Raw genomic sequence first — 21,967 nt, forward strand, 5'->3', positions numbered from 1 at the left:
TGAATGCTGAGAACAAACTGAGGGCTGATGGGAGTGTGGGAGAGGGGAAGGGGTGTGATGAGCATGGAGGAGGGCACTTGTGGGGATGAGCACTGGGTGTTCTATGGAAACCAACTTGACAATAAACTATTTTTAAAAAGTAACAAAATATAAAATAAAATAAAATAAATAAAATAAAATAAAATAAAATCCTGGCATCTGTCATTTGTCCCAGACCAGGAATTTGAAACATTTGGATGAGTATAAGACTCCTGTTAAGTGAGAGGACAATATTTAGGAAAGTTTATTCCCCTTTGAAAAGAAACCTAAAAAATTTAAACAAATAAAATATATAAAGCATAGTTTTTACTTACGGTAAAAGTTGTTCAATATGAAATACCTGGTTACACATTTCAATAAACTGGTTAAATATTTTAATAAATTTTTCCCTGATCGTGTAGCATAATATAAATATCTTTAATGCAGGAAGATATAGCAATTCTTAGAACTGTTTCTGCTTCTGTTTTAAATCTATCAGTTGAACTTAATGATTAAGCCTATAGTAGACCTTCCGTTTGATAAGGTGAGTTTCAATCCAAAGGTCCAACCTAGGTCAATGGCATGCATTCAAGGTATAATTCAGGGAGTGGAGAAAACTAGGCACTAAGTTATCTAAAAATTCACAAATTAAAAATAGCAGCTAATATTTATTGAGTGCTTATAGTGTCCTATATGTCATCTTAAACTTATAAATGTAGTAACTCATTTAGTCATTTAATGACCATCCTGGATGGTAGGTTTATTATGATTCCCATAAATAGCAAAACTGAGGCACAGAAATGTTGAGTAACTTGCTCAAGTTTACGCACTTAGTAAGTGGTAGCATTGGCATTTCAACAAGGCAGTCTGGCTCCAGAGGTGAGGTTTTCCCCCCATTCGTGTACATCTTTCCCCTGACTTTCACGTGCACACTCCTAATCACCATATTCTCTACTAGATGTTCTCCAATAAAATATGTTATCAAAAGTTCTATGGATGGTGGTTGTATTCAGTATTTTAAGTAAAAATATCTAATACCTGGAAATCAAGGGAATATCCATTAAGTCAACCCACTTGTCTTAAATTTCTTAATTTAAGAAAGTGACTTTGAAAATAGGATCAGCAATTTAAACTTCACTAATACTAATGTTAAAATAACTCATGCTCCTCAGCCAAATTACATAACGAAACTTATTCCTCCCAAAACAAATCCTTTTCCTTCCACAGTAATTGTTTTCTTGATTTAGAGAGTGGTTATATGAGGAAGCAAGAAGGGAGACTGGTAAGAGAGCAGAAGAGAGATTTACAACAGCAGGATTAAGACTAAATAACACTACAGCTGTCCACTTCTCTGGACCTTTTTTTGAACCCCAAAATGCAACCTGTCCTCCAGGAACAGTCCCATGAGTTTGATTTCTTAACAAGTTTGTCTCTTGAATAAGTACTTTAATTGGATAAAACGAAAGTCAAGCACCTGTGTACCAGTTATTTTCTGAGAATCAATAAACTCTCCTTGACCTTTCTCCACAACCCATATTTTCTACTCTGCAAGAATTGAAATGCTATGAAGTTTGACCTTGGAGCTTGAAAATATTGCAAGCTGCTAAAGCCTTTTCTTGGCCTGAGGCCTAAGTGAGCCCTATGATGTGAAATGAAGGTCAGAGTATCTGGGAAGAATAGGAAAGGCACTCAATCTCGCAGAGAGGAGGAAGTTTTATAATCTAGAAGAGACATACAATATGGTTCAATAAGGCATAATCATCAGTGCTATGTAATGAGGTTAAGATATTCTCCCTAAGAGTTAAGAAGACATCCCCTATTATTATAATTATGGACATCTGTCTATGTTTACATCAGGCCTTGTTCAAGTTGAAAAATGTCAAGGGAAAGATCTATAATAAAACTTAATTATGTTTTATTTTACTTTCATCAAGTATGATTGGACCAAAAAGCCACACTACTTCTTTTATTACAAGGTTCTTGCTATTGGGAGCAAAATCCCAAAAGAGATAGAATGCCTTATGCTGTCCATTCTGAAAACACATCAGATGAAGCACATATTACTTGATATTCTACAGAGAAGGCCTAATGTGAAAAGGCTAGAGGTCTGGCAAAACTTCAATTTACTTCAACATAAAAGCATCCTACAAGATTGTTGATCATACAGCTAAACGGAAGAGATCATACACAACAGGAGAGAGCCTAATGAAGCCAAAGTTCTGTAAGTGGTCAGAGTGTTGCATGGCCTAGAGAAGAGGAAGAAAACTAAAACGGTGTCTGTCTTAACTGATGTAAACAAAACCATAATAACATTCATTATTTATTTATTTCTTGAATATAGCTACTTGACAACTTTAAGTCCAGTTTCTGGTTTTCACATGATTCTTTCATTTTACTCATCAGCTATGTACTAGCAACTATATTCCAGGTACCCTTATAGGTGTAGGAAATGTAGATTAATAAGTCAGGGCCCTGGTTTCTTGGAGTTTTCATTCTAGGAATTAAGAGACAGACAGCAAACAAATAAGAAATTATCAGGTGATAAAAGCCATGAACAAAATACATGTGAAAGAGAGCAAATACAATGATAACCTTAGACTGAGTAGAGAGAAAAGGTCTCTTTGAGGTAGTGACATTGAAACTAAGACCTAAATCATCAAAGTAGGCAGCTGTGTGAAACTCTGGATGAAGTGTTCCAGCAAACATCATAGAAGAACTTCAAGTCTTGAGCTCCTTTCTGGAATTGCAAGTCATTAATAGTTTTGAAAAATTTCTTTACCAAACAAAACGTCAAAAGCCTAGAACATCTTATTTCTGAAAGCCTAGATGGAAAAAGTGTTACACTTGATATTACATCTGATTGTGATGCTTTGATGGGGAAAAAAAAGTCATTATTATTTCATGTTTTAATCATCAGCACATAAAAATGCCAAAGACTATTCTAGCAAATCTGAAAGAAGTCTTGTCTACTTCCATGAAATACTGTCAACTTCATCTGTACTGGAGCTTTATGATGGCCTTTTACAAGAGGACTTATTAAGCAATAGGAACAGAATTTTAAAAATTTCTATACTACACAGAAGATCATTGGCATTCTAGAGGCACTAGTTTGATATTTAAACCAATGATTTGTTTTTTAAAATGAATATTACATTTAGCAATTAGATAAGCTTGTTTGATGGCCATTAGATGTTGGGGCTTATGTGAATGTGAGAAATATTTTCATTAAAGGCAGTCACCAGGATGAATGCTGTTAGAAAATGGGCAATGCTCCAGGCAATGCAATCTGAATGTAATCTCTTTGGTGGTTCTAGACTAGAAGATCAGCAGCAGACAATCATAGAACTTTGCAAAGCTGAAGTAGGTGCTTTGGGAAAACCTGGAAGAATGTGGCAAAGCTATGGCAGTTACTTCACAGCCAAAAATCTATAAACACCATTTGAAGACTCAGAAAACCTTAAAGGTGAGGCATACTAATCTATACTCTATAAGTAGCATTAATAATGGAGAACTTATTGACTTGAAGACAAACACCAGACTTACTAAAGTGCCTAACCTTGCCTAGAAAACATTCTACTAGTTACTGCATATTTTTGTGAATTAGCGTTTTTAGTCATAGTTGCCTAAAGAAAAATAAATAAAACCCCACAGATGAATTAATTGATTGGGTTACCGTTATCTTCCCTCTAGGAAGACAGAATAGTGTGAGAGTGAAGAGCGTAGATACTAAAGTCAAAATAATCTAGATTCAAATCCAGACCCAACACTTCCTAGCTACATAAACTTGAATACATTCTTGGAGCCTGAGTTTCCCCATATGTAACATGGATATAATAATAAGTGTCTCAAAGTTAGTTGTCAGGATTAAATGAGATAAGCATAATACATAAACTTGTCAAGTCACTATGTTGTACACCAAAAACTAAGGTAATATTGGGTGTCAACTACAATCAAATAAAACATTTTTTAAGAAAACTTCAGACCAAGGGCACATTTGTGTTTTTTGAGGAGGTGATATGCTTTTTACTGTCAAACAAGGTTTTTGTGTTGCTTATTATGCTTTGCGGTCTTGGTCCTCAGGAAGCTCAGGGATATGTCTCAGGGATGTGTTTTGTATTTGTTTTTAGCAACTTTCGCTGTTTTCTTCCTTATAATGTTTTATATTTTGGTTCTTGTTTTAATGGTTCTACTGTACCTGTGTCCTTTATAAGTCACCAAAAAATTCCCTTTAAAAGTAAATGTCATATAAAGGAAAGAAGGAAAGGAAGGAGAGAGGGAGGAAAAAAAGATTTCTTAAAATCAGAGGACAAACCACCCCACCTTCTGTTCTCTCGACTAGATTTACTCTTATTTACTCAACTTTATTAGAGTCGTTCTTTGTTTATTGCAAAGGGAGTGCCTGAAACACCCAGCTTTGAATCCCTTCATGGAGAAGCTCTGCAGAGAAGCAGCACTGGGATTATAGAAAGTCTTTGCTGTGAGTTACTGGGGTTTTCGTCTAACACCATCATTTTATACCCCATGGCTCCCCCTCCCACCTTCCAGTGTCAGCTCCAGCACACAGCAAGTTACTAACAGATACTTGTTGAATAACCAGAAAAATCATTTTCTTTCTTTCTTTCTTTCTTTCTTTCTTTCTTTCTTTCTTTCTTTCTTTCTTTCTTTCTTTCTTTCTTTCTTTCTTTCTAGTGTTTATATACTGATTTTGAGAGAGAGAGAGAGAGAATGTGAGCATGGGAGAGACAGAGTGAAAGGGAGAGAGGGAATCCCAAGCAGGCTCCACACTGTCAGCACAGAGCCCTACATGGGACTCAAACTCACAGACCACAGTACGAGATCATGACCTGAACCGAAATCAAGAATCTTAACCGACTGAGTCACCTAGACACCCCAGAAAAATCGTTTTCTAAGTAATCTTAATTTTTGAGTAGTTTTTTACACTCAGAAAGTGAGAACTTTATGCACAAACCCCAAGATTTTACTTACCATCCTAGTGAGCACATTCCTAAACTTTCTTCTTAAAGTAAAATTCCATTCTGGGCATATTTGATTATGTGTGAATGTCTCTGTGTGTGTCCATAATTATTTCTCTTCTTGAATTTGGCTAAGCAAACCCAAACATGTGGTATGATTTTGATTACTTTGTTTTCCAGTCAGGAGTTAAAAGAGCAAGAAGAGACTAATTCAACTATTTAATTCATCATCCCGCCCACTTACACACACATATTCATATCCATGTATGTACAGCCATATGCTAGCCATGAATGGACCCTTGCCTCTTGTATGTTATAAATGACACCTTGGTGGGCAGCCCTAGCCCAGACATGGCTATTCCCAGTACTGGTGTGTCAGAGGCTCAGTACTTTCTCTTAATTTGAGTTCAACATAGCAATTAAAGATAAACATAACATAGTTAAACATAAATGATATTACCTGTCTGGATCTTAATCACAGTCCTCCAGATGCCCAGTCCCAAAACGATGGCCGTCAGCAGTCCACACACAGTGGCCACCAGCACCCTGAGGTCATACACACGGCAGGAAGCCATGGGGAAGTCAGACCACTCCTGGGTGAAAAACAGCTAGCTTCTTTCTTCTTGGGCCAAGAAGCTGAATTGGAAACTTTTCTTAAAAACTTTTTTAAAAATCCTCCTTTCTGTGATCTATCAGGCAGAAGTCTTCATTTTGGGGGAGGATGCAGTTTGAATCACCTAATAAAAGGTACTTGCTCTGATTGCAACGTCCTCATCCTTCACTGAATGAAAACGTGAAACAAGTGATTGGAATTATGGGAAGAGAAGATAACTCAGGATAATAAAGAAGAAAGGGAGGGAATAGTTAACAGGGTCAAAGTATACATGCAAGCAAGAAGGTGGGGAAGGGAGCCAGTAAAAAGAAAACCAAGTCATCTTCCTGCACTTTGGTTTTACAAGTATCTAGCAAAGGAAGACTAAAAAGAGCTTCAGGCCTCACAGACTCTCTTGTCAACAAGTGGTTTAAGCAATGATACAAACATGATTCCAATGTTTGCCATTTTTTCTTAAAATTTTTAAAATTTTTCTTTTACAAATAGTTTATTGTCAAGTTGGTTTCCATATAACACCCAGTGCTCATCCCCACAAGTGCCCTCCTCCATACCCATCACACCCCTGCCCCCAACACCCATCAGTCTTCAGTTTGTTCTCAGTATTCAAGAGGCTTTCATGGTTTACCTCCCTCCCTCTCCCCCACTATTTCCCCCATCTTCTCCCCCACGGTCCTCCATTAAGTTCCTTCTATTACTCCTATACGTGCAAACATATGGTATTTGTCCTTCTCTACCTGACTTATTTCACTCNCCCGGAAGTTTTCCTTCGATTTCTATTTTTTTGGAATAGTTTGAGAAGAATGGGTATTAATTCTGTTTTAAATGTCTGATAGAATTCCCCAGGGAAACCATCTGGCCCAGATGGGCCATCTTATTTGTTGAGAGATTTTTGATAACTGATTCGATTTCCTCACTTCTTATGGGTCTGCTCAGGTTTTTTATCTCTTCCGGTGTGAATTTTGGTAGTGAAGTGTGTGTTTAGGAATTTGTCCATTTCTTCTAAGTTGTCCAGTTTTTTGGCATATAGTTTTTCATAATATCCCCTGATAATTGCTTGTATTTCTGAGGGATTGTTTGCATTCAGTCCATTTTCATTTATGATTTTGTCTATTTGAGTGCTCTCTCTTTTCTTTTTGAGAAGTCTGGCTAGAGGTTTGTCAATTTTGTTTATTTTTTCAAAAAACCAACTCTTGGTTTCATTGATCTGTTCAACTGTTTCTTTGGTTTCTGTGTTGTTTATTTCTGCCCTGATTTTTATTATTTCTCTTCTTCTACTGGGTTTGGGGTGCTTTTGTTGCTATCCCACTAGTTGTTTTAGGTGCGCTGTTAGATTTTGTACTTGCGCTTTTCTAATTTCTTGAAATAGGCCTGGAGAGCAATGTACTTTCCTCTTAGGACTGCTTTCGCCGCATCCCATAGAGTTTGGATTGTTGTATTCTCATTTTCATTTGTTTCCATATATTTTTTAAATTTCTTCTCTAATTGCCTGATTGGTCCATTCGTTCTTTAGTAGGGTGTTCTTTAGCCTAATGTTTTTGGGGGTTTTCCATACTTCTTCCTGTAATTGATTTCGAGTTTCATAGCATTGTGATCTGAAAGTGTGCATGGTATAATCTCAATTCTTTTATATTTATTGAGGGCTGCTTTATGTCCTAGTATGTGATTTATCTTGGAGAATTGCCATGCGCACTTGAGAAGAATGTGAATTCCATAGCCTCAGGATGTAGAGTTCTAAATATGTGTGTCAAATTCATCTGGTCCAATGTGTCATTTAAGTCCATTGTGTCTTTATTGATTTTCTGTCCAGTTGATCTGTCCATTGCTGTAAGTGGAGTATTAAAGTCCTCTGCTATTAGCACGTTCTTATTGATAAGACTGTTTTTGTTTGTGATTAATTGTTTTATGTATTTAGGTCCTTCTATATTTGGTGCACAGACATTTATAATTGTTAGCTCTTCCTGATGGATAGACCCTTTAATTATTATATAATGCCCTTCTTCATCCCTTGTTACTGTCTTTACTTTAAAGTCCAGTTTGTCTGTTATAAGTATAGCTACTCCAGCTTTTTTTGACTTCCTGTAGCATGATAGATATTTCTCCATCCCCTTACTTTCAATCTGAGGGTGTCCTCCTGTCTAAAATGAGTTTCTTGTAGACAGGAAATAGATGGATTTTGTTTTTTTATCCATTCTGCTACCCTATGTCTTTTGATTGGGGCATTTAGTCCATTTACATTCAGAGTTATTATTGAAATATATGGGTTTAGAGTTATTGTGTCATTTGTGGGATTCATGCTTGTGGTGTGTCTCTAGCATCTTGCGTTCCTTGCACCATTTCCCTCAGAGAGTCCCCCTCAGGATTTCTTGTAGAGCTGCTTTAGTGGTGATGAATTCTTTCAATTTTTGTTTATTTGGAAAGACTTTTGTCTCTCCTTCTATTCTGAATGACAGGCTTGCTGAATAGAGGATTCTTGGCTGCATATTTTTTCTCTTCATCACATTGAAGATCTCCTGCCATTCCTTTCTGGCCTGCCAACTTTCAATAGATAGGTCTATAACCACTCTGATAGGTTTCCCTTTGTATGTTTGGGCCCTTTTATCCCTAGCTGCTTTCAAAATTCTCTCCTTGTCCTTATACTTTGCCATTTTCACTATGATATGTCATGCAGAGGATCAATTCAAATTACATCTGAGGGGAGTTCTGTTGGATGCTGGCTCCAGCAGGTCCAGGAGTCCCTGAAGGATGGACGGTGTCAGCGAGGGAGGGGTGAGAGAGGCCCGAGAGTCTTTCTGGTCACCAGGAAGGCATCGTTGCCCTGACTGGGGCTCAACTTTATTTTATAAGTGTTTGGGGGACGGCACAGAAGTGGCATTTGCCTTAGACAATGATTTCTGATAACAAACTTCTTTGATATGTAAGAATTTCCCAGAACATAGACTTGTAGAAGACTCATGCATAACCTTTATCAATAGCGATTGAGGTAGGGGATTTAGATGCTTATCTTATGGGGAAGGAAGGCATCTTTAGCATACCAGACAATGTTTTAGCATAAGAGGGTGAAGTTACTTCTCTGTAAGCAGGGGTCAAACAGGTCTTTCAGGAAACACCTTTGCTCTCATAATCACAAAAGAAGAAGTTCCTCAATAGGTTCCTCCACAGGGAGCAATCAGCATATTCAAGGCCAGAATACGTCACTCCAAATACTTGATAACAAATGCCTTCAGGTGGGGGTCAGCTAGTGCTCCAGGCAGAAATAATTGGGTGGGGGTGGATATCTGCCCTTAACTCTAAATTAGGCTCTTTGTCTCAGGGCCAGACTCAAGCCACCTTTATTATGTAAGTCTTGGATCTGCAAGGCCCTTAGGAAGAGCCTTTTAACCATCATCCACAAAGTTTTTATCTGAAATCTCTTTGGAAAAGGAAGGAATATGCTTTTCCTTATGAGCAATCTGTGTGAGGAATATCGGTCTGATCTGGAATATTGTGAGGCCTGGTCAATACTAGCAGCCTCATTTCCAACATGAACCTATACCAGAAGGTGATACCAGTTTTCGTTTCTCATGGCAGGAGCTGTACAAACGCTACCGTTTCCTCTCTGTGACTGTCATCCAGCGAGGCCAGTGCGGCTCCCAGCAGAGTTCTCTGTGCCTCTTGAATTTCAACATCTACTTCCCTCCCCAGGTTGGGGAAGTTCTCTGCTGTAATTTGTTCCAGGACTCCTTTGGCACCTTTCCCTCTCTCTCCCTCTTCTGGGATTCCTATGATATGGATATTGTTCCGTTTGATTGTATCGCTGAGCTCTCAAACTCTTCTTTCATGTTCCTGGATCAGTTTGTCACTTTTTTTCTCAGTTTCTTCTTTTTCTATAATGGTGTCTTCTAAATCACTTATTCTCCTTTCTGCCTCTTCAATCCGTGTATTGGAGGCCTTCAGTTTATTATGTATCTCATTTATCGCAGTTTTTAATTCATCATACCTATTTTTAAGCTCCATGATGTTTGTAGCCATAGTTTCTTTGATGTCCTCCATGCTTTTTTCAAGGGCAATTAATTTTATAATTATTGTTCTAAAATCTTGTTCAGTTACGCTGCTTATATCTGTTTTGAGCAGTTCTTTAGCTGCCAAGTCTTCCTGGAATTTCTTGGGAGGAGAGCTCTTTCATTTCGTCATTTTGGTTGTCTTTCTATCTCTTGTTAGTTTNTCAGTTTATTATGTATCTCATTTATCGCAGTTTTTAATTCATCATACCTATTTTTAAGCTCCATGATGTTTGTAGCCATAGTTTCTTTGATGTCCTCCATGCTTTTTTCAAGGGCAATTAATTTTATAATTATTGTTCTAAAATCTTGTTCAGTTACGCTGCTTATATCTGTTTTGAGCAGTTCTTTAGCTGCCAAGTCTTCCTGGAATTTCTTGGGAGGAGAGCTCTTTCATTTCGTCATTTTGGTTGTCTTTCTATCTCTTGTTAGTTTTAAAAGCTTGTTATACTCTCTGCACCTGTGAGTGCTGCTGTACCCAAGAAGGTTCTTTGACTGTCCAGGGCCTATCCTTTCGAAAGTGTTCTTTGAATGGTATCTCTTGGTGTCTCTTGTTGAGACCTTGGTTATTTTATTTTCCTACTCGTAGTGGTATTTGGGACTCTCCACCATGTGTACTTTGGCTTGTTTCTTGAGGTAGCCCTGGAGAAGAAAACAGACAGACAAACACACAGGGAACAAAGGCACACAAACGCACAGACAAATCCAACAAACATGCAAACCGAAAGGGAAAACGAAAAAGTAAAGAGAAAGGAGGGAGGAGGGAAGGCGAATAAAAGAAGATAAAAATACATTAAAAAGTCAAAAAGAAGAAAAGAAAAGGAAAAAAGAAGAAACCCAATAGACAAAGAACAGTTTAAAGCATATAACCAGATTTCCCAGCTACAAATAAAAAGCCGGGTGTATGCAGTGCTGGTTGAAGAGCATAGAGAAAGAGAGAAATGACAGGGTGGGGATGAGGCAAAATTGGATACGAAATGAGCAGGCAGAAGGAATAAGAAGGTTTTTTCAAAGAGTGAAAGAGTGGAATATGATTGAAGAGGTGAGAGAAAAATGATGGTGTTATCCAGAGAAACTATATAGTCTGATTACTCCAGAGAGAAAGAGATGAAAAGGTAGGTAGGTGTAGAATTTACATCTACAGAATGGATTAAATGTGACTGTTTAAGCAAGCCAGTGACCAGAATTAATCAGGGCAGTGCTCCAGTAAAAAAGAAAAAAAAAAAAAAGGAAGAAGGCAGCCCTCTAGCAGTGATGGGCGTGATTTGATCCAATGTGTCCAGTGGGGGTTCTGCTTTGGCGGTTGTGGGGAGAAGAGTGGCGGCGCTCCAGTCCCTTCTTGAACCAAGCGCTGCAACTCACTTTGTTGGGCGTGTAAACTCCCTGTGCCAGGGGCACAGCCAAGGTGGGCGGTGCTCCACATCCCAGGCCAGGCCTTGTTTCCAGATCCCAGTCCGCGCGTCCCACTGAAGTTGCGGAAGACACAAACTCGCAGGCAATCCCCCTCAGGGCAGTCCCAAGCCTCTTGCCTTCCCCCTGGGGATTGAGCTGAAGCCGCTGCTCCTGTCTCCTCCAGGTCGGGTTGGCAAGAGAGGAGCAGTTTCATCTGGGGGTCACCTGGGACACGTGCGTTCCGCCCAGGGCCAGCTGGAGAGCAGGAAATCGGGTCCCTTTGTGTTTCATCACGCAAAACACGAACTCACGGGAAAATCTCCCAGTTTTAAGCCCTTCGCCTCCCCTCTAGGGATCCAGCCGGGCCAGAAGCACAAAGGCGCAGTCACCACGCGGCCCCTCCAGGTGGAGCTGGTGTGCAGGGAGTTGTTTTCCCAGGGTTAGCCTGGGATGAATGCGCCCTGCCTAGGGTCGGCTGGAGAGCAGGAAACGGGGTACCTCTGTGTCCTGAGCAGAGGTTTTTCTGTTCCCCAGGGACAGGGACTGTGTCTTGAGCAGTTTCGGCTACTGTCGTTCCCCTCTAAACTCCCCGCAGAGGGGGATCGCCCCCATTCCTCTGTGTCTCTGGTCCTGGCCCGATTTTATTTTCCCCAGTTCGCACTCATGTTAGGTTTTCTCAGTGGACTCTGTCTCCTTTTCCTCCCAAACTCCTGGATTCTGTTAGGGTTCCTATGGCTTCAGGTCTTCTCTGGGCGAGATATGGGGGCGAGTGCAATGTACACAGTTCCCTACTTCTCCGCCATCTTGCCCCTTCCCCTGCCCTTTTTTTTTTTTAAAAGGAGCCCACATTTTGATAGCTGCAGTTAGTCAGTGGGTTTTACTAGCACAGGGTGAATTTTGAAAAGCACTAAATTCCAGTATTACAACCTACTTGTTCTCAGCCAAATTGTGTTGCCCTAAATATTCATGTGTTGGAGCACCTGGGTGGCTCAGTCGGTTAAGCATGTGACTCAGATTTTGGCTCATGATCTCACAGCTTGTAAGTTCAAGCCCCACATTGGGCTGTGCACTGTGGGCATGGAGCCTCTTTGGGATTCTCTCTCTCCCCCGCTCTCTCTGCTTCTCTCTCAAAATAAACAAATTTAAACAAAATTGTATGTGAAAGTTCTAACCCCTAGTACCTCAGAATGTGACCTTATTTGAAGATAGCGTCATTATAAAGGTAAGCAAGTTAAAATAAGGTCATTAGAGCAGGCTCTAATTCAACATAACTGGTATCCTTATAAGAAGAGTGAATTCGCACAGGGATATGCATAAAGGCAAGAGTTTAGGGAGAAACACAGGGAGAAGATGGTTGTCCACAAGCCAAGGACAGAGGCCTGGAACACATCCTTCCCTCCCAGCCCTCAGAAGGACCCAACACTGCTGACGCCTTGATTTTGGACTTCTGCCTTCCAGAATTGTGAGACAATAAATTGTTGTTGTTTAAGCTACTCAGTTCTAGTCCTTTGTTACAGCAGCCCTAGCAAAATAATTCACCATCTGGGTCAATGTCCGCTGGTATCTCTGTAGCAGCAGCTCTGACCATCTCCTGCCCATGTTCTTTTTCCCCATCCCTTCTCCATCATTAATGGAATGAACGAATATTCACCTCAATCTGAGTCTTGTTCTTGGTGGATTACAAAACATTTTACAGAAGAGGACACATTTAAGTTGACTTTTCAACCCCCCAAACTGATATATTTCTCCTATTTCCTACAATACTTGATGAAAATACAGCTTCAGGGGACATGAACATAGGCTTTACCTGACCCAAGGATTTCAGAAAAACACATCAATGTACCCAAAATGCAAGAACTACAGGTAATACTGCAGTGGCACAAAATAAATGATTATGAATCCCCTATTTCATTTACTGTGCATAGATTTTTAAAACTCAGTTTCTGAGATGTCTGCATGCTTATGCACAGTAAATGTCTAGATGGATACATTAAAAAAATCTTCTTGGGAATCTAAAAGACCTAAGAAACTTATTTTTCATTTTGTACCCCTTTTATGGTTTGAGGTTTTTACCTTACACGTTTAATATTTTTTCAATTATAATAACAATGAGCATACCCATTATTCTCTCTCTTTTATTTTAATTTTTTTAATGTTTTATTTATGTTTGAGAGAGAGAGAAAAAGAGAGAGAGAGAGAGCAAGATAGGGACACAGAGAGAGGGAGACACAGAATCCAAAGCAGGCTCTGGGCTCTGAGCTGTCAGTGCAGAGCCCAATGCAGGGCTCAAACCCACAAACTGTGAGAACATGACCCAAACCAAAGTTGCACACTCAATTGACTGAGCCACCCAGGCACCCCTCTATTATCCTTTCAATAATAAAAGAAATCTTTTTTTTTAGATTAAAAGATTTTATTTTTTATTTTATTTTTAATATAATTTATTGTCAAATTGGCTTCCATACAACACCTAGAGCTCATCCCAACAAGTGCACTCCTCAATGTCCATCACCCACTTTCCCCTCTCCCCTACCCCCATCAACCCTCAGTTTGTTCTAGTTATTTGATAGTCTCTTATGATTTGCCTCCCTCCCTCTCTGTAATTTTCCCCCTTCCCTCCCCCATAGTCTTCTGTTAAGTTTCTCAAGATCTACATATGAGTGAAAACTAAAAGGAATCATTTTAAATAAATAATAAGTCTAAGAAAAGGAATTAGCACTTATCAAATACCTAGAATATACCAAGCACTATGCTGTGTACTTTATGTATCTTTATCTCATTTATCGTGTACAATAATCCCATGTAACAGGTACTTTTGCCTATTGTATGAATGAGGAAATGAGACGTGGGCAGGTATTACCCTAAACAGGAGCTCTCTGGTGAAGGGAATTTGAGTGGCAGGAGATTACACAAAGGTATTGTTTTCTTCAATTCTAGAATTTCCTTAAGTCTTTGATATACTCACATATATTATGAATTGCCAAGTTTCCAGTGTTGACCACAGAAACCTCTTCTCAAGGAGAATTTCTCAAGAGATACTGATTTTCAGAATGTGCTCTGGAGCCACTGCCCTGCATGATCATCTGCAGGAAGGTCTTAGTTGAACAGTGTGACTAAAGGGACTGATCATGGGGACCCATATTTGCCATATGGTGTTGGTATTTTTTTCCTGTAGTGTTCCAAATATTTTGAAGGAGTCCTAGTCTGGTGACTGCAAAACTGTCTTTGGTGATACTCAGATATTTTCTTTTCCATACCCCAGGGAAGTGCTGGAATCCTGGGACGTTAAAAAGGGTGGTAGCTTCTTAGTACTTTCATATTTTCACTTATATGCCAACTATCCAGCTAGAAAGTAGATATTTATGGAGTGGAAGTAATTCCTGGGCACAGAAATTTACATCTTGACATTTATATACAAGCATGAATCTCTATTGGTTATAGGCAAATATACTGACATCAATTTTATATACCCACACCCATATGTATCAAGATAACAAAAAGGAACAGAGAAAGGAAAAAGAACAAAACAGGCAATAATTAATTTATTCATTTGTTCTACTCAATACAGACATCATGCTAGATGCTTTGGGTGATACAGTGAACAAGAGAGGCAAGGTCCCTGACCTCCCTGAATTTGTACTGACATTAGCTGTAATTTGCTTTGTGACCCAGGATAAGTCACATAAGCATCTAAACCTCCAGTTTTTCATATTACAAGCAACCTAACTGAGGCTTTTCCTTCCTGAAAATTTCAGTCCTAAAGTCATTAGCTGAGGAGGAACAAGGTGGATGTCTATGGAGGGGGTAGAGCAGAGCAGATGTCTATGGAGGGGGTAGACCAGAGCAGATGTCAGAACCCTGTTGGGTGGCCTGGCATGAGAAGTCAGATTCCAGACAGAGTGCATAAGGCATCCATGTGATGAAGAGGAACAGCCTGGCATGCAGTGTCACATCCAAGGGGTGGGGAAGGACTCTAGGAAAGAAACAGTCCGGTGTGAGAAATCAAAGCCAGAGCAGAGAGAGGAAAGCATTCCTTCAGAGACCAAGAAAGATCACAGGGGCAGCATGTGTGGGCTGGTTGGGGTGGGAATTCAGGGCCAGAGATGAGTGAGGAGGGTGTCCACATGGAGTGGCAGCCTAAAATAGGGAGTCAGAGCCCAAACAATGAGAGAAGAGTGTCTACACATGGGTAGGGTAGGGCTGAAGGTCAGAGATGTCACAAACGTGGAGAAAGAAAAGCCCCAGGGTAATAATTCTGAAGGGAGCAATACCACTTAGGGGAAACAGCTGTGAGAAAAATGCATGAATACAGTCAGGAACTTCTTATCCAAAAGAGGAAAACTGATGACTGCAACAAAGTCAAGTATTTCAAAGTCAGGGGTATGATATTACTTCTTATTGCTCATATTTGAACTATATAACTTCCATGTGTCTTTAAAAAATAAAAAATAGTGTTGAGTTAGAAATGGATTTAGGTATCAATACAAACTCATGATTACATATGTATATATTTCTATATATTTAATAAATATATATAAGTAGTATATACATAGATGCAAAACTATATATATACACAAAAATTTATATGTGTTTATGTTTATGATATATATCATACATATCCTACATTTACATACATATATTCTCTAGTTCTGGCCACTCATAGGCCATGAAAACAGTAACATTCCACTAATCTTAGGCACACATATTGTACACCTGGAACTAATATAATACTGCGTGTTAACTATAATGGATTCAAAAGTTTTAAAAATGGGGCGGCGAAGACAGCGTTTTTCCTCTAGAAAATGAGTGAAAGCTTCTGGTTTGACCTGTTTTTCCTTTCTTTCTCATCAATGTATAAAGGCAGCAGTGATTCAGGTGCAGCCGGTGAGTGCTCAGGGCTGATGCTTCAGCGTTTGAGACAGGACTTTGGTGGTAGTTTTTGGATGCTGGGGCTTTCTGTTGTGACCAGCTCCGGGAGCACACTGCGCATGTGCGAACAGCCTGCTCTTTGGAATGAAGACTTCTGAGTCAGCCGGGGGAGGGAGGCGTGCTAGCGGACCATTATTGTGCTAACTTACCCCCAGCCTGCTAAACCCCAAGCGCTCAGTGGCAAGACTGCAATCTTTTCTTCGCTATACTAGAATCAGTTGCCTCTAGTTTAACACACGACTATAGTGAGAGCTCCCCACCTATCCCTGGGTACTCTCTGTGTGAATGACAGCCCCATCTCTCCATTCAGGAACTCTAGAAATAATTGAAAATACAGCAAGGGAGGGGCATTTGGGTGGCCCAGTCAGTTAAGCATCAGACTCTTGATTTCGGCTCAAGTCATGATCTCATGGTTCTTGAGATCGAGCCCTGTGCTGGGCCCTGTGCTGATAATGCAGAGCCTGCTTGAGATTCTCTCTCTCTCTCTCTCTCTCTCTCTCTCTGCCCCCTCCCCTGCTTTTGCTCCTTCTCTCTCGCAAGTAAATTTAAAAAAAAAAATACAGCAAGGGGGTAGGAATGCCTACACTGAAGGCCAAAGTTCTTCCCTCCACATGAGAACTGTATTAAACAGAATGAAGTGTCTACCTCCATTTTCTTTTGCTTTGGAAGTGAGGACAGCTTTGTCCTAACACCTCTGTCACTGTGCGTGCATGCGTGGGCACACACATATACACACCAATCATAAGCATACATGGAGCTCAGATCTTGATTTCTTAAAACAATTTTCTACTAAAAGGAACAAAGCTTGGAAAAATGGCTAATTTCAAGACTGGGCAGGGAAAGGCCAAGATGAGCCTAGAATATCTACCTTATGCCAGAGAGGAAAGAAGTGTTCAAGAAATGATGGGTACGTATCAAATGGACATAGAATCCAGCATGAAGTGGCTGAAAATAAGCATCGAAATAAATAATGGTATAACATTACAACCCATTAAATAGGGCTCAATTCCATAACCCTGGGATCATGACCTATGCCAAAATCAAGAGTCGAACACTCAACTAACTGAGACCCCAGGTGCCCCCAAATCCCACTATCTTTACTGTCAAGGTAATATTCTGGACCCTAAATATCTCCATTTAATATAATTGTTTTGATTATTAATTAATAATTATTAATTTGCCTATATATTTTTTAACATTTATTTTTGAGAGACAAAGAAAGACAGAGCATGAACAGGGGTAGGGGCAGAGAGAGAGGGGGACACAGAATCTAAGCAGGTTCCAGGCTCTGGCAGCACAGAGATGAATGCGGCTTCAAACCCATGAACCATGAGATCATGACCTGAGCTGAAGTCGGACACTTAACTCACTGAGCCACCCAGGTGTCTCTTGGCCTATATATTTTTGATTTTCTGGAAAACCCTAAATAACACAAGGTCCACTTGCAACAGGCACCATCCATTTTCCAGATAAGACCCATAATCCCCAGAAAACTTAATAATGGTGTATGATACTCAAGAAGTTTGTGATCTAGTTAGAGAATAGGCATATAAGAAATTAAAGCACACCAAAGATAATGCAGAAGTCACTAGTTGGTAATTGATTACTCCACAAGTATACATTCTTACCTGAAGAATCTTGGAATGAATGACAAAAAAACCAGTTAAGAAAACTTGCCAACTTGTATGGGGCCATAAAGCAGCATAAACGTATTAAACAAGACATGTTGTCAGCAGGTTTCTCAATAAGGTAAATACATTTTATGGCTGGTTATACAACTTAGGAAAGACAATATTTTCATCACTGGCATTTGCCATATTATGTTCCGCATACATTTTCCAGTTCAAATACATGCCTTATTTTGAAGTCAGTGTTAAGGTCTGGATATATTAGTTTTCTACAGCTGCTGTAACAAAGTACCACAAACTGAGTGACCTAAACTAGAGAAATTTATTGTCACACAGTTCAGAGATACGAAGTGCAAATTCACGTACTTGATTAGTAGGGTCAAGAGAAATTTATTGTCACACAGTTCAGAGATACGAAGTGCAAATTCACGTACTTGATTAGTAGGGTCAAGAGAAATTTATTGTCACACAGTTCAGAGATACGAAGTGCAAATTCATGTACATGATTAGTAGGGTCAAGCTTCCTCCGAAAGTGCTAGGGAATCAGTTCCAGCCATCTCTCTTAGCCTCTGGTGATTTGCTGGCATCTTGGCATAACTTAACTTGTAGACACATCCCAATCTGTGCTTTCATGTTCACAAGGCATTCTCCCTGTGTGTGTATCTTTGTGTTCAAATTTCCCCTTTCCATAAGGGCACCAGTCACATTGGATTGGGTCCAGCATACTCCAGTGTAACCTCATCTAACTAAACTATACCTAAAACAAACCCAATTTCCAAATAAGCTCACATCCTGAGGTGGTGGAGGTTAGGACTTCAACATATGAATTTGGGGAGAACATAATTCAATCCAGTACAATGAGTTACAGTACTAATAAATCAAAATCTAAGATTTAAAAAAATAACCCAAACTCTACCTACTAACAATGTTTGTGGCCTGACTCGCTTTTTTAGGATGTGAACCTGGTACTTTGACTTATGAGTTGTGTTGCTATGCTCTGACACTAGAGGGTAGCATCATTACTGTTGTCTGCTATTTCTTTTATAGTATATTCAGTACTTAGCCATTCATCCCATCTAATCCCAGTGTGATGTGTTTGGAAGTGAGACCTTCTAGAAGATAATTAGATAATCAGGGAGGGGCCCTCATGATGGGATTAATGCCCTTATAAAGAAGATGCTGGAGGGAGATAATCTGTCTCTATCACAAGAGGATATAAGACAGTCTGCCAACCAGGAAGGCCTTCACCAAACACCAGATCTGCTGGTGCCTTGATCTTGGACTTCCCACCCTCCAAAACTGTAAGAAATAAATGTTTGTTGTTCAAACCACCTAGTCTACGGTGCTCTGTAATATCAGTCCAAACTGACTTAGAAAAAGTCTGACCAGATATGTGAACAGAAGTAGGGAACAGGTGGTCTTTAGAATAAGGCAGGCCTATCTAAGAAGGAATTGAGCCATTCACTATGCAGTAGTGTCACTTCTAAAGTGGAAAGAGCCACACCTTTTGATGTCAAGAGACTTATATCCCATCATGGGCTCAGCCACTAATTGACTGCCTGATCTTGGACAAATCACTCTCTGGTCTCAGAGTCCTCACCTATAGACAATGTTTTGAGACCTATTTTCTCTAAATATATTCCTTTGATTATTTTCTCTTTATTCTGTTCCTATTGCTCACTTTCTAATGTTACAGGTTGAGAAGGATTCCTTAGGAGTTCCAATAGAGACAAAAGAAGCATGGTTGCCGCTGCTGTGCAGGGCCAGGTCAGGAGTACAAAAGCCAGTGCAATTTCACAAGTGTTCTGGTGGTGGTGGTGACCCAGGAAATGGTAGTATAAGCCAGTGTGGAAACCAGATCGTCTGCTGCTTCTGGGATCTGGTACTAAGGGAGCATGTCACAGCCACAGAAGGAATTATGATGAGGTAATAAGCAGCTTATTTAGAAATGTGGGTACCAGAGTGACTTGCTGATGGTGGCAGTATTTCCAAGGGAAGCTCTTTGAAAGCATGAGCTCTCTTGATTGACATGGAAGCGGTAGCAAATGAAATTCTTCAGGGACCATTGAGAAATGTATTTGATAGCACGCAGCTCATCACTGATATTTCTGACTCGGAATAATTGGGTTGTGGGACATTAAGTTTTTGGCAGTCTTTATCAGGAACGTAGAAACTCAGATTTTAGAGAAACTCAGAAGGTTGGTTGGGCCCTGTGATCGTTTGCAGTGTTTTTTAGAATATAGTCCATAGGAGGTGGAACATGATCTAGACTTGGAACATTTCTTCTAAAGGCGCTTGAGGGGGGCACCTGGGTGGCTCAGTCAGTTAAGCGTCCAACTTCAGCTCAGGTCATGGTCTCACAGTTCATGACTTCGAGCCCCAAGTCGGGCTCAGTGCTGACAGCTCAGAGACTGGAGCCTGCTTCAGATTCTGTATCTCCCTCTCTCTCTGCCCCACCCCCCAGCTCACACTGTCTCCATCTCTCTCAAAAATAAATAAACATTAAAAAAATTTTTTTAAAGGTGCTTGAGGGTGAATTCCCAGAAATATATAGATCCATGACTTCAATTTATCCTTCTAGTGAGGATGATGTCATAACCTCGCCTTATGGCAAGCATGCGGACTGTGTTGCCGATGGACAATCCAATCTTTATTTGACTTCTTTAGCAAAATGGCGAATTCTCATGGTGAATTCTGCAAAATTGTGTACAACTATAAAGCCAAAGAGTCAGGTTACTTCAAGAGCTGGGGCTTTTGGAAAATGGAACCAGAAGCCCTTTGATGCAATGAACAACACTGTGGCAAATTTGCTGATGAACCTGACAAGTTCCACAAGGTTTGAGGCATTCTTAATATGGACCTTAAAGAAACCATCATGAATTTAGTTCCTTTTCCTTAAGTGCATGATCTTGTGTCAAGCCTAACACCTCTATGTGTCTACCTAAATGAGGTGTGAGGTAGATGTTAACATTCCTACCTGAAAGTTGGATCAGATATTTTCAGATTCCTTTAGTAAAGGTCACTAGCTGATTCAGGCTGACCACAAACATAGTTTCGACCTTCTGGTCAGAGGAAACGTACAGGTTTCAGATCTTTGCAGAAATACTGAAAGATTAAAACCTTCTCTACAGTTTGTCTCCTGGAATCAAGAAGGCTGGAAAAGCAGCCTGTGCTCAGTACCTCCTGTGGGCCATTCTCATGATAAGCTCTAGCACACGTGCATGAAGCCTGCCTTCATGGAACTGAGAGAATCATGAGGCTTTATAAGAAAAAGGCTCATCTTCATCACTACCTACAAATTAAGGGACAGAGGGAAGAATGTTCACCGAAACTGTGTCATCTTTATCAGGGTCCGGAGAGGAATATAACCAACTGGAGGCTGCACGAAGCATGCCTGTGGAAGATTTACCTAGACTAAGCATGGCTGTGTAAAAAAGAAATACCCATTAGACAACTTTTACTTTTCTTAATTCCACATCAGTTTTGTCACCTTACCTTTCTGTTTCAGAGCATTGGTGATTAAGAAAGCCCTGTTTGTGCTTTTCATATCAGAAAGCACTTTTGTCTTAAAAAAAAAAAAAGAGAGAGTGGTTTTCATTTCATCAAAATTTGCTGATGATACCAGCATGTGACATTAGTGAAGTTCTAGGACCTTGACTTCAGACATTTGTCTTCAAAAAATTCCTCTTTTCTAAAATTGAGGAAACAGAGTTCTTCTGCATTTTACTTTATTTATAGTCTCATATTTAGGCATTTATACAATGATAACCATGCCTTCAATAAAAATCTTGTGTGAGTATATTTTTATATTTATTTATGACTTATTTTTTCATATTCTGTTTAAATTCTCCTGATTCCTTGAAAACAAGTATGAGGAGTAGTAGAGGAACTTAATACGTTAGTGTCATACCCTCTAACTTTTCAGGCATAGGTTTTATTACAACTATTAAGTAGCTTTTGTTTCTTCTTTGGGTAACCACTTTTTTGCACTCAAAAGAATCATAATTTACATTTATTTGACATGTAATTGTATTAAATTCTTTAAATATGCTTTTCTATTAAACTGGTTTTTGTAATAATAAATGCTCATGTTTTTAAACAAACAAAAAGAAAAGAAGTATGGCTGTAAGAAGGAAGTATTTATGTGTAAAGATAATTACAGGGCTGGATAGAGAATGATCCAATGCTAGTCTGGACTTTGTGCTGCAGGAATTCAAAGGCAGAGAAGAGTGGTAGGAAGCAGTAGAAAAGTTATGGGGTTTTTTTGGCAAAATTAAAAATTTACTCTGCAGAAGACCTTGTTAAGAAGATAAGATATAGACAGAAAAAAATATTTGCAAACCACATATATTTTTTTCATTTACCCATGTAGTTACC

General features: G+C 39.5%; 1 protein-coding gene and 1 pseudogene across 1 annotated transcript in view; one reads left to right on the forward strand and one right to left on the reverse strand.

Moving 5' to 3' along the window:
- ADGRG7 (adhesion G protein-coupled receptor G7) overlaps nucleotides 1–5,566 on the reverse strand; it is a 66,772-nt gene extending 61,206 nt beyond the window's left edge. Inside the window, exon 1 of the mRNA XM_077774943.1 lies at nucleotides 5,452–5,566. Within this exon, the coding sequence (XP_077631069.1) occupies nucleotides 5,452–5,566 (115 nt within the window). The remainder of the gene's footprint in view (nucleotides 1–5,451) is intronic.
- Nucleotides 5,567–12,881: 7,315 nt separating this feature from the next.
- Nucleotides 12,882–21,022, forward strand: LOC144240551 (tubulin epsilon chain pseudogene; annotated as a pseudogene).
- The last annotated feature ends 945 nt before the right edge of the window (nucleotides 21,023–21,967 follow it).

This window comes from Crocuta crocuta, unplaced genomic scaffold (assembly GCF_008692635.1).
Source record: "Crocuta crocuta isolate KB4526 unplaced genomic scaffold, BGI_CrCroc_1.0 scaffold6, whole genome shotgun sequence".
Classification (NCBI taxonomy): Eukaryota; Metazoa; Chordata; class Mammalia; order Carnivora; family Hyaenidae; genus Crocuta; species Crocuta crocuta.